General features: G+C 44.9%; 1 protein-coding gene and 1 long non-coding RNA gene across 3 annotated transcripts in view; both read right to left on the reverse strand.

Moving 5' to 3' along the window:
- LOC147021206 (uncharacterized) overlaps positions 1-13237 on the reverse strand; it is a 777227-nt gene that overhangs the window by 502512 nt on the left and 261478 nt on the right. The gene's annotated exons all lie outside the window — the stretch shown is intronic.
- Positions 1-13237, reverse strand: part of LOC147021211 (uncharacterized) — a 115389-nt gene that overhangs the window by 41850 nt on the left and 60302 nt on the right. For both annotated transcript variants that reach the window (XM_085893693.1, XM_085893694.1), the window contains exon 2: positions 6204-6633. In XM_085893693.1, the coding sequence (XP_085749819.1) occupies positions 6204-6621 (418 nt within the window). In that variant the 5' untranslated portion in view covers positions 6622-6633. The remainder of the gene's footprint in view (positions 1-6203; positions 6634-13237) is intronic.

Here is a 13237-nt window from a genome sequence, read left to right on the forward strand (position 1 = left end):
TATATATATATATATATATATATATATATATATATATATATATATATATATGTATATATATATATATATATATATATATATATATATATATGTATATATATATATATATATATATATATATATATATATATATATATATATATATATATATATATATATATATATATATATATATATATATATATATATATATATATATATATATATATATATATATATATATATATATATTCTTACTTGTTGTTTATAAAAATTATATTCTTGCTTGCTGTTCATAAAGAACCATAGTTAGTGAAAAAATATATGTATCTTTTTTGTGTGTGAAATAATTCTTTCTGTGAGTGTTGTCTTTGAAAAGTAATTTTGCTTCCTCATGACCTATATTCAAGTCATAATTGTTGAAATGTATCCACTATACTACAGAGGGGTGGGTATTGGTGGGCTGGTCAGGATGGTAAAGGGGGGGCTTTTCTATGAGGCTAGAAAGTGCGGGCGGAGCTTTCGTGACGTTATGGCCCACTTGGAGCTACTCATAAGGGTGTGCCACCTATAGAAAAGACTTCCGTCTACCACCTTACCGATCCATCGAGATTCCATCTCTAAAAATTATTATGATTGTGGTCCTTTTCCACTATGTTTCTAAGTAACAGAGGGGCAAATGTGGAGCTGTTGAACAGCTCCCAAGATGAGAGCAGCCATTTTTAATCGGATTACCTTTTCTCAAATTGAATGTAGCATTTATTTGAGGAAACCAAAGCATTTAAAATGCTCTCAGTAAGCTACAGTTTTTGACTGTTGGTAGTCAAAGCAAGTAGGCTATCTCTCTCTCTTTGTCGTGCAGCTGAACATCTGGCTTTCTTGTTGGCCCTTGTAACAACATTCTTTGAGCCTTGAGCTCGGAGAAGCCCGATCATAAATCAGCACTGTTTTGGTATAGTTCAAAAGGGAACATCTTGCAGTAGAATGAGAAGATAATATATATTGTGATAAAGATCTGCCTGACCAATAACAGATCTTCTTGCTAGTGAAAAGATCAATGCTTTGTCAGGCCAGGAGAGAATATTTGCTGGGGTGTTGTTACTTTCAAAGAATACGATATCTAAGAAAGAAACTATAAATCTGATGGAAGTTGGGGAACTCATGAAAATAGATGAGCAGGAAAAAGTATGTATAAAGTAATCCAAACTGCTTGCGGGGGCCAGAGTTTGATTGAGCTGGGATACTGTAGGTAGTCTCTGTCTCACTTTGTCATGTACTCTTTTGATGCGAATTAAAAAGCTCTTCTCTACCATGATCAGTGTGGACATTGCTAGATTTCAATCAGCGGTGGAACATGATCTCAACAGATGCACAGGCCACCAATTTAGGCCCGTGTTGCAGCTGCCATGAGAGCAGTCCCTGCAATTTGCGCGGTGATCCTGGCGCACATGGCAATGAACAAGGGGGGGGGGGGGATGCAAAACAGAACGGGGCAAGATGAACGAGGGCAGCAGGCATGGGTCATGGCAAAGGCAGGCAGGCAAGGCATGGCATGACAAGGCCGCTGGAACAAACAGAGCTGGCAGATGAAGTGGCCGGCACAGGCCTTGAAGCAAAACAGCCAGCCGATGAAGTGGCCGGCACAGGCCTTGCAGTAAAACAGCCAGCAGATGAAGTTGCCGGCACCTTGCCTTGAGATGGAGGTTGGTGGAGGAAGTGCGGTGGTGCTGGCCACTCGGAAGGTGGGCTAGGACCTACTGTCTCCCTCCCAACCTATCGCCTTTGCCTGTCTCTGTCTATACCCACCCCCTTAATTTGTCAAAACCCAATTTAGCCACCACTTATTATTTTGTTTGTTTTTATTTTCACTTTTACTTCCCCCACTATAACTCGTCTCCTAACCCGCTTTATGTCTCTTTTCGGCTAACCTATCGTCACTGAGCCTACTCCCAACCCCTACGTTCCCTTCCTGGAGGGGAATGAGGGAGAGCTAGCGTCCTGTGTTGAGGCCCAACTAAAGCCTCAGAATGGCCTCCAAAGATTTCAGCGATCTCAACCCAAAGTGGGTCCAGCGGCCCACAACGAGAGCAAAGGGATGGATGGTGCGGAGGGGTACACTTCCTAATCTACCCTAACCATTTAACTTTTAAACTACCCTGGGGCTTTCAAAAAGTGCCTCTCGCTTAAGCTATCGGTTCTACCAACCAAGATTCCCGTCGCCTGTGTTGGCGTCCTCGCAATTTTGGGCCTTGCCCTCCAGTTTTCCTCCGGTGCCCTCACACGGCTTCGTGGCTGAGACGCGTGGTTCCCTTGGCAGGAACTACCCTCTGCCGATTCTCCGATGATGGCACCCCCGGGCACTACACTGCCTCTGAGCCTACCAGCTCCCTAAACTGGGGAGTGCCCTCCCTGGCAACTACCCCTCAACGTTCACGTGGCAGGCTGGCGCCCCGGGCCCCTTTCCGAGGGTCACCGTGGCCACGCGGCCTATGGCGCCCCGGGCCCCGCATCAGCGGGTCACCCGTGCCCACTACACTATCCTGCCCCCCCCCCCATGGGCCCTTGGCCTACCGCGGCGGACTAGCCCGGTGCCCGGGGTACCCACTCAGCGATACTGACCATTCGTAGCCACGCTCCCAGCCCATCAACAGGGCTCCTGCAACCCTCCAAGTGGGTATCGAGCCTACTTTCCCATCAGCAACAAAACGACCTCCATTTTGTCAATTTGACTAACCCACTAACTCACATTACATTGACCCCGGGGTCCCTTGGGCGGGAGTCACTCCGCCCCCAAATCACTCATTGCACCATGCATACTACATTCGCTCCATTCACTCAGACCTGCTGGCCTCACTCACTCAACATGTCTCTTTTCCGCTCTTCAACTCACACTCCATCGCTAATCACTGCCATTCTGCTTGCTAATTCCCTAACTAAGTCGTGCTCCCTCGTCATGCCTTAAACGACAGCACGTTCCATTTAACCTACGTAGCTAAGCTGCGTCCCCTCTACACACTCACAGTCTGTCTCCAAATATTATTCCCCATTCTAAATCTGAACTGAATCCCTCTCCCTAATCCATTCCACGGGCCCCATGAGGACTTACCCCTGCCCCATGAAGCCGGTCTAACTAACACGAACCCATCCCCCTAACTCATGTTATCCTGTGCCCGGGCCAAGGGGATCTTCCACCCCTTTGCCCAGGGAATCCTGTTCACCCGAAGCGAGGCTTGCTTTGCTCAACCCCTTTTTTTTCATTGCGCAGCACCAGCGCGGCAACTCGCAACCTGCGCACCTTTTGCGTGACGTCATGGCCGCTGTTCGCGTACCTCGTCCCTCTTGGACGGTATCATCCGGCAGGGATCTCCCCTCCTGCCGGATTCCAACCCTACGTGCAGCCATGACGTCACCCTGCGCATTCAAAACAAGCCTCGCGTTTCGAGGGGTTCCCCACACGAACACATGTGCTCTGCCCGTTGGAGCTTCACACACACGCCCGCGTGGAGAACCCATCCGGTCCAAATCTGAAATCCAGCCTACCTTCTGTCCGTCCGCGGGATCGGCAAATCCATTGCTGGCCTTTACGGACCGGGTTTCACTCCCGCAGGCACGCACGTGGCGGCCTCGTGCGCTGCACGGCACTAACCTCGCGCTCGCCGCTGGGTAAACCCGGCACGGTCCCCATTACAGCTACGGCCGCTACCCGGGCTCTGTCCCTCTGTCGCCGTCGTCGTCTCCATTCCATCCACGCACACCTGCATGTTACGACGCTCACACACCATTCCATGACACTCACACTCGGAGACGCGGCTGCGTGCTCCCGCATGCCGACCGTCATCTCCCTTGCATACCGCTCTCTCACACACACGGTCTCTCTTGCACTCGGCCGTTCACTCACGCATGCCATTTCCCTTGCACAAGGGGTCTCACTCACACAATGCGTGCTGGAAAGCACGCATTTCGGCACACTCACGTACACACATTTCGACACCACACACACCGGCACAATTGTACTGGGGATTCGTGCCACCACAAGGGGTTTCGGGGTCTCTATACTCCCCAAGCTCGGTGTGTACCCGTCCGTAGCACTCGCCCCCTCTAACTCGCAAAGCTCGACCGGACCCACCTGGTCGTGATCAGCTTCAAGGGAGCATAGCGTCTCCCTCCATTCCTGAAGGAGGCTATCCAGCTGCTTCCACCGGGTCACAACACAGTTCGCCAGCTCGCCCCCATTAAGCCTCGCTAACTCCATGTGTGTGTGCTAGTCTTTCACCCCGTCTTTATCGTGTAATCTCTCCTCTATTTTTTCTATCTCCCGAGTCTCTGGCAATACTTCTCCCTTCTCTAGTTTTATTTGTGTCTCCTTTATTAGGGTTGGTCATAGTTGTTCTTTCATTCGACGAGTGGTGTCGATCAAGTCCTGCACCACTAACGTTCCTCCTTGTGGTGATGTCACACATCCCACACTATTGCGCTGTTCCATTTCCTGGCTCCTTTTGAGTCTTTCATCCTCTCGGAGCTTTTTGAGTTGTTCGTTCTCTTTCCGAATTTTTCGATCTCCGTGGACTCAATTTTTGCTCTCCCCTCTAGCTGGTTAATTTCAAACTCGTATAGTTTTTGTTTTCTCTCCCACTGTTCCTCATGCTTTTCAGTGTCCAATCTCATCGTTTCTTTCAATTGGTATAGTTCCTTTTCCTGTTTCGTTCGTTGCTCTTTCATTATCTCTGCGTACTTCAACCTCGCTTTCTTTTTTAATTGTTCTTGTCTTTCTTTTTCAATTTCTTTCACCCCCTGTCCCTCATTCTCCAATCTCATCGTTTCTTTCCATTGGCTTAGTTCCTTTTCCTGTTTCGTTCGTTGCTCTTTCATTATCTCTGCGTACTTCAACATCGCTTTCTTTTTTAATTGTTCTTGTCTTTTTTTTTCAATTTCTTTCACCCCCTGTCCCTCATTCTCCAATCTCATCATTTCTTTCACTTGGCTTAGTTCTTTTTCCTGTTTCGTTCGTTGGTCTTTCATTATCTCCTCGTATTCTGACCTATTCTTTTCCTCAACGCGGCTTGTGGTTTCGTGGAGGTTTGTTCAAAATAACAATAGCAAAAGAAAAACGGCTATCTCAAAGAGTCGCAGCTCGATGAATCACATGAATTCCCTTTAAACAACAGTGGGGAACTATCTGTACATAAACTTAGCGTCAAAACTGATCTAAGGACCCTTTATGGTGTATTGCGAATTTCCACAGCCGTAACTATATATATATATATATATATATATATATATATATATATATATATATATATATATATATATATATATATATATATATATATATATATATATATATATATATATATATATAATTTATGTTCACTGCACGTGTTCAATAAAGACTGATGGATGAGTTCAGGTGTGCCATGGAAGGACTTTGTATGAAAGAGGAAACAGAGGCAGCAGCTGGCTTGGGATGCCAATTTTGAAATGCGGTTTGCCCAGGAAAGATCATGGCTGATTGTGAAAACTAGGATTTTAAGTGACTGAACTTCCCAAAGAGGATTGTTCGGAAAGTAGTTGGGATGGGGAGGAGGGGGAGTTGGGGGTTACCAGATGGTCCTTTTGGAGAGAATTTGTCTGGATTTAAAGGCATATTCCAAGTGTTTTACAGTCTTGTGATTTTGTCAGGGTCAGTAAAGAGGGACGATAGAAGAAGCTGCAGGCTTCTTTTGTTTGAAGGATGAGGGAAGTCACAGCACAGAGTGAAGTCATCAGCAAATACATAAAGAGGGATTTTCCAGAGAATCGGAGAGATCATTTATGAAGATCAGGAACAGGATGGGACTTTAAACACTGCTTTGGAGTACTCCAGTCTTAACAGGGAGAGGAGATGTTGTTGCTTCATATGCAGTCTATCTTTCAATCTCTTTAAAAGAATCCTTTCTCCCAGAGGATGTCCTTCACACTGTCCTTACTGATATAGGGGAGGGGGGGGGGTAAACAAACTACTTCCTGCATGCAGATAACTTAAATATGCTGTTAAACATGCAACACTTTTGGAAGTTGTGATTTTGAAGGAAAAACTCTGAGAGTTGTCTCTCAAGAATCAAACATCTTCAACAACACAAAATTGTTCCAAAATAGATTCCATAAGATACAAGAAAAAAAACACATCAATGGTTGAACAACAAGGTATTTCGTGATGTGCTCGAGTGTATAAAATAGTGACATACCAGACTTGGGTGTGAATCCATCATCCTGATTGTGGAGTTTGCAGACATCACTGAAACCGATTCCCCGGAAACCAGGAACATTTTCCAACTGCGCCTTTTGGAATCCATTAAACTTTTGGCAGAAACTGGAAAGTTCTCGAATAACATTCTCCAAGTTGACGAATAGACTTCCCAACAGAGAAGAGCCTGCAAGCTGGACAACCTGCGGCTTCAAAAGAGATTTCACAAATTTACAGAAGTCAGCATACATTGCAAATTTAAATTTCTCTTTGACGAGAGAGAGGAGCTCTGTTCGTAATGCATCGGAGTCTGTACAAGCTCGAAGAACCTTCTGATTCTCAATTCCAAGTATAATGATCACTGCGTTGGCTGTTTCTGCTCTCAGACCTTGTGATTGGAGCCATTCCAAGAAGTCCATTTCACCGATGACCTGCCAGGAACACAATGCTTATGTTAACAAAGCAAAGGTTATACATGTTATTTTCTGTACTCTGTATTTTATCCAAACAATGCAGGGTTTTACAGCCAGTTTGTTCACCCCATGGGCACTAGCAGAACGGCCCTGAGGTAGGCACACTTGCCCCCGAGTTGTCTCGCTTGGGTTTGAATCCTGACACGGCTATAAACTGTCACCGTGGTGTTTTACAGAGGGAAAGGGATCAAAGTGTATGCCGTCCTTTGGATGAACGTTCAACTGCGCATCCCCTCTCACAGCATTAGTTGGAGGACATTAAAGATCACATGGCATCATTCTCGAAGAGTAGGTGAGCTATCACTGGCACGCTGGCCAAATTCCAAATGTCTTTAATTTACAGGGGGCCACTGCATCAGTGGCACAGCCACACTCGCAGCAATGATGCAACCAGTAGTCACTGCAAACAAAATGAAAACTAAAAACCAAAAAATGAAGTGCGCCCACCCCCCCCCCCACCTTTGCTCTATCTATCATTACCTCTACCACCGAAGGTGAAGGAGGTTATGTTTTCACCGTTTGTTACTTGTAAAATCGAAGCTTTTCAAGTGTATTGGTCAGTCGATTTTGTTATTACTTTGCAAAAGAAAACTTTTTTTTGGACAAGTATGTCGATTACCTCCGTTTGGTACTTGGCAATTTTTTTTTTATTGTTGACAAGTGTGTGTGTGTGTGTGTGTGTGTGTGTGTGTGTGTGTGTGTGTGTGTGTGTGTGTGTGTGTGTGTGTGTGTGTGTGTGTGTGTGTGTGTGTCCGCTCGCCTCCAGCCCAAACCGCTCAACCGATCATTCTTAAATTTTCAGAAATTAATGGCATCGACCCAGCGACGGTTGCGTATTGAAGTTTCGTAAAATTTGGTCGACCGAAAAGATATAAAGAGTCCAATTTGAGCCAAATTTTCTAATACCCTCAAATGTCATCCGATTGACTTAAAATTTGAACAGGATTTGCACATCAGGTCAGTGAATTCAACCCCCTATTACTTTTGAGGTAATCAAAGGTCAAAATAGACCAGATGGTCAACCCAAAATCGGCCAAAATTATAAATTGTTTCTAAAATTGTCAATTTTCATCTGATTGACTTGAAATTTGAAGACCATTTGCAAATGAGGTCGCTGAACTCAACCACCTATTAATTTTGAGGTCAACATTGACCAACAGGTCAACATAGGCCAAATTTCTAAAATCCTCAACTCTAAACCGATGTACTTGAAATTTGAAGAGTATTAGCATATCAGGTCACCGAATTCAACCACATATTCATTTTTAGGTAAACATAGGCCAAAAGGTCAAAAGGTTAATTTTTCTGAAATCTTCAATTTTCATCCGATTGACTTGAAATTTGAAGAGCATTTTCATGTCAGGTCGCCAAATTCAACTATACACATTCAACGATACAAATTCAACTATAACACACATAGATATACAAAAGTACCTATTAATTTTAAGAACAAAGGTCAACACAGGCCTAATTTCTAAAATTTATAGATTGGGCCAAATACTAAATATATCACTATATCTCAAAAGGTTATGGACAAGTTATGACAAAATAAAGTGGATGAGTTGAATAGGTGACAAGAACAAGCGGATTGGATTTTGGTTCAAATCCAGCCCATCAGTGGGATACAAAAGGTAAACTGTTCCACCTGCCAGAGAGAGGTATGTGCTCTACTGAGTGCAATTCCACTTTGTGCTGTTTTGCCAAGTTGTCACAGTAATTTTTCATTACTTGGCAAAATTATATTTGTTTTTTTTTGTCAAGTATGTCGATCACCTCCATTTTTGTTTCGGCTCGGCACGGCACTGCTCGGCATGTTTATTTGTTTGTCTGTCCGCACGCCTCCAGCCCAAACTGCTCAACTGACCGCTCTGAGAATTTTGGAGATTAATGTCACTGATGCTGCGACGGTCCTGCATTGAAATTTCGTAAAATTCGATAGACCAAAAAGGTCTACATCAATAGGCGAAGTGGAGCCAAATTTTCTGAAATCCTGAAATTTCTTCTGAATGACTTGAAATTTGGAGAGGACTTGCATGTCAGGTCAATTAATTCAAACACCTAATAGGGTGAATAGACTGATTCTGGCTCAGTTTTTATTTTCCTATTTTCAGTTTGATTTAAGCATAGACTCATTCAATAATTAAATAACTTTATTAATACATTATTATTTTCTCTCACAGGAAATTGTATCTGAAAATACTGCTTTTGCCACAACTTGGGACGAAATTGTTGGCTTGGTTAAAGACCTTGTGAGGGACCAAGACCCACAGAACGAGCTAGAACTTGAGAGGGATGATTTTGGCGTTCCTTGGAGTTCTACAACTTGTATAGAACTAAACCTTTAAGTTGATGAACTGGATTCAAACCTCTTATCTATTGAGGTAAGATTTTATTTTTCTATTTTCAGAGTTTGATTTAAGCATAGACTCATTTAATAATTAAATCACTTAATTAATACATTATTATTTTCTCTCACAGGAAATTGTATCTGAAAATACCGATTTTGCCACAACTTGGGGCGAAATTGTTGGCTTGGTTGAAGACCTTATGATCGACCAAGACCCACAGAACAAGTTCGTCCTTGATGACACAACCAAAGAGTTATACCTTGGAGACCAGCAAAATCCTGAAAAAGAGTTTTGCAACAAGAGTACTCATTGTGAGTTATCAAGACAATACCCACTGAACAAGTTATACCTTGATGAGCCAGAATACAAGTTTTACCTTGGAGACTCACAAATTTTGAAAAAAAAAAATCAGTAAATGAGTTCTGCCTTGATGGTTAAAATAACTACCTTGGAGACTCAGGAAAAGGGTTCTGCCAAGATGGTTCTAAATATGGGGTCTACCTTGGAGATTCACAAATTTTGAAAAAAAAAAATCAGTAAATGAGTTATCCTTGGTGGTTTTAAATGTGAAACCTACCTTGGAGACTCATAAACTTTGAAAAAAAATCAGGAAATGAGTTATCCCTTGGAGACTTTGTAAGTTGGTTTTATTTTGGAGACTTGAAATGTGGGTTCTGGCTTGATAACTCACAATGTGATACGCATCTTGGAAACTCAACAGGAATATGATTATACCATGGAGACTTGGAAAGTTTGATTTATTTTGGAGACTTGAAATGCTACCACTCTTTGGGATCGAAACCTATCAATGTAGTTCTTTGATGGATGGTGCTTGATGGGAGCAATATCAAGAAAGTTCTTACTCCCCCTTTCTACTTCATCAAACTGGAAAGCCTTAAAAGACAGAATTGGAAGAAGAGAAAAAAACATAAAAAATATACATTGTTAGTTCTGGGAAGAAGATGCAGGAAGGTTCTTACTCCCCCTTTCTACTTCATCAAACCTGAAAGCCTTAAAAGACAGAACTGGAAGAAGAGAAAAAAACATTAAAAAATATATTTAGTTGAAATATGTATTTAAAAAATATATTGTGTTGGGTGGGGGTTGAGATTTTGAATGTGAGGGTTGGGGTGGGGTTTGAGATTTTGAATGTGAGAGTTGGGCTGAGATTTTGAATGTGAGGGTTGGGGGAGACACACACACACACACACACACACACACACACACACACACACACACACACACACACACACACACACACGTTAAGCCTTGACCATTCAGTTGAGGATTCTGTGTTTTGGGTTCACAGATCTAAGAACGTCCCCACCTTGACACACATTATATACTGTTATACACCTCGGACTTGGCCCTCGAGTGTCCACAACGGTGTATAGTAGGAGGGAGTGAAGCGCAAACCCATTGCTCCCATGGGTAGTATCTGCTTAGTTTTGTCTTTTGCAATTCCTGTGAATAAAATGAACCTAAAATGTCTTCCCCTTCGAAATAATATAACTTATAAGTTCAAGGAACCGTATCTATTACATCAACAATTTTAAAAAGTTCGTTCGTCCATCGTTTCGTATAACCCTTTTCAAAATGAGATTTCCATCTATATATTCTTACGATACGATATCACCAACTTTACGTTCTTACTTTACATTCTTACGATATCACCAACTTTGAACTTAGGTTTTCTGACATTAATCTCTTTTTCATATTTTAATTTTGTAAATGTTTCTGATGGTTTCGTATTCGTTGACGTGTGAATCGTGTCATTATACTTATCTACAATATCCTGAATAAAAGATGACGATTGTTGTGAACCGAGTTGTGTGAATTTTTTATATAGTCTCTCTTTTAAAGTACGATTAAAACATTCAACAACAACGGCCTTTCCTTCATTAAAGGTACTGTATAATGTAATACTGTTATTTTTTAGAAAATTCATAAATGTCTTGTTATAAAACCCTCTGCCGTCATCAGTCCACAATTTTTTAGGTTTTCTCTTACTTTTATTAAATATCTGTTTAAAGGCTAACATAAGAGTATTACCTGTTTAATTTTTTAAAGGGACAACCCATGCATATCTACTCCTCAAATCAATAACGGTTAAAGCATACTTGTACCCCTTATCATTATTGAGTTCAATCAAATCAGCGGACCAGATATAATCAACTTCCTTGGAATAAACCTTCCTTCTCTGAAACTTTATGAATATTGGTTCATGTAATTCATCAGCTAATTGCTCTTCAAAATTAATGACATCATTAGAGCCTATAAGTTTTGTGAATTTCCAAGTCCAAGTTTCAATTTAGCACTGATCATCTTCTTCACGATGAACCGATCAACTTTTTCTCTCAAGGTTGGATTTTGTATCAGAGACAAATTATACAACATTTCTCTATCGGCTTCATGCTTTTCTTCCAAAGTTGTGGTATTTGTGGTGTAGCCTGCGGGCATGCAGGGCGGGGCATGATGATGGGAGGAGTGGTCGTCGTGGTCATCGGGTCTGCAAGGGATATAAGGTGTGTGCGCCGCCTGAGGCGTTGTAGTAATGCTGGAGTCGCCCGGCTCGTGAGTGTGCTGAATACATAATAAAGGAGAGCCGCGGGCAAAGTACGCCCGCGCTCGCGCTTGTGCAACACAGCCCAGCTCGACTATTCCCCCACTCGTGTCTGCCTGCTAAGCATCTTCTATTCAGTACACCACAGTTGGCTGACGAGGATCTTCAGATCGGCGTGTGCAGGGCGGCAAATAACCCATGCGGTTCCAGGCTACGGAGCCAAGGGTCTCGCCAGCACGAGCATGGCAGAGGGCCGGTGCACGGCGCACGAACGCGTGCCCGCCTTCGTCGGAATCGACTTCGGCCACGTCGAGTGGGCAACGGCCGCGCTCACTGTTCGTTTTATTGAGGCACGACGAATCGGGGGAATGATTTCTGCAGAGCCACGGCTAAAGAACGAGGACACGCGGTTCGGCTCGAACGCGGCGTTGGACGTCGCACAAGCTCTGAAGAATGTCCGGGGTCTCGATGGTCGGGGCACAGCAGATGGTCCGGGGGTCAGCGCGATGTGCCAGGCGCATATGGCCACGCGCACGGTCTGCGGCGCGGGTCGTGGGCGAGCGTTGCAATGCAGTCACTCGGATGGTGGTCTGAGCACTCGAGGACGTCTACGGGGTGTGCGCCGAGAGTCATCGCCCATCATTACAGTCATAGATGGCGGTGTGCGAAGCGGTCCTTCCGTCCCGGGTCAAGACCTACTGCCGGCATGGTGTTCGGTGCATGGCGTGCACGGTGACGCCCCGGGTCGAGTTTTGCGGCCGGGGCACAGAGATTCCAGCGACCCGGAGCGGGAGATGCTGCCAGAGTTAGACCTGCTTCCAATTGATCCGGAGATGACAAGATCAGTGGCAGGGGAGGTTGAAGTGATCGGGGCACTGATCGGGTGTCGAATTGAGTCCACTCGTGCTGCCCGCGAATCGCGCGCGTAAACCGGCGAAGCGGTTGCGCCGCCTGTTCACCTGCGACAAATGTGCCCGTATAAGAACACCGTTTGTTTGCATTGTCACAAGGTGGGACATTTGAAGCGTGTGTGTCGGATGGCGGGGGCCTCCGTTGGGGTCTTGGATGACGAGGTGCGGGAGGACCCCAGTGACCGGAGATCGGCCTGCAACCGGGGCATGGCGATGCCGGCGGGCCGCAGCAGGAGATGCAACCACGGTTGAGTCTGTTTTCCGTTGGTTCGGAGATGACGACGCCGTTCACGGTGGAGGTCGAGGTGAATGGCGAGCCGACCGTGTTTTGCGTGGACACCGGGGCTGCGGTGTCGGTCATGGGTGAACAGGCGGCTCGTGGTCTTCGCGGTGTTTGCCTGGTCAAGACGGCCTTGTCACTGTACACGTACACCGGTGAAGCGATTGCACCGCTTGCGAGGGCCGACGTCTCGGTGCGCTGCCGAGGTCGACGCGCCCGGCTCTCGGTGTTCGTGGTGCGAGGGGAGGGGCCCGCCCTTTTGGGTCGGGACTGGCTAGCGCACCTCGGGCTGGATCTCCGGTTCGTACCTCCAGGTGTGCCAGTGCTCTCTTCGATGCCTTCGTCGAGTACCGAGGGCGAGGTTCTGGCGGCGGGAGCCGCGTCGATGCAACGGGAGCGGCCGTTCGTTGCTGCCTGCGGCGGTGATGTATGGTTCGGGAGCGGCGAGAGCTGTATCAGC

Source organism: Eptatretus burgeri, chromosome 8, assembly GCF_056783735.1.
Source record: "Eptatretus burgeri isolate ZD-2024b chromosome 8, Ebu_testis_v1, whole genome shotgun sequence".
NCBI lineage: Eukaryota > Metazoa > Chordata > Myxini > Myxiniformes > Myxinidae > Eptatretus > Eptatretus burgeri.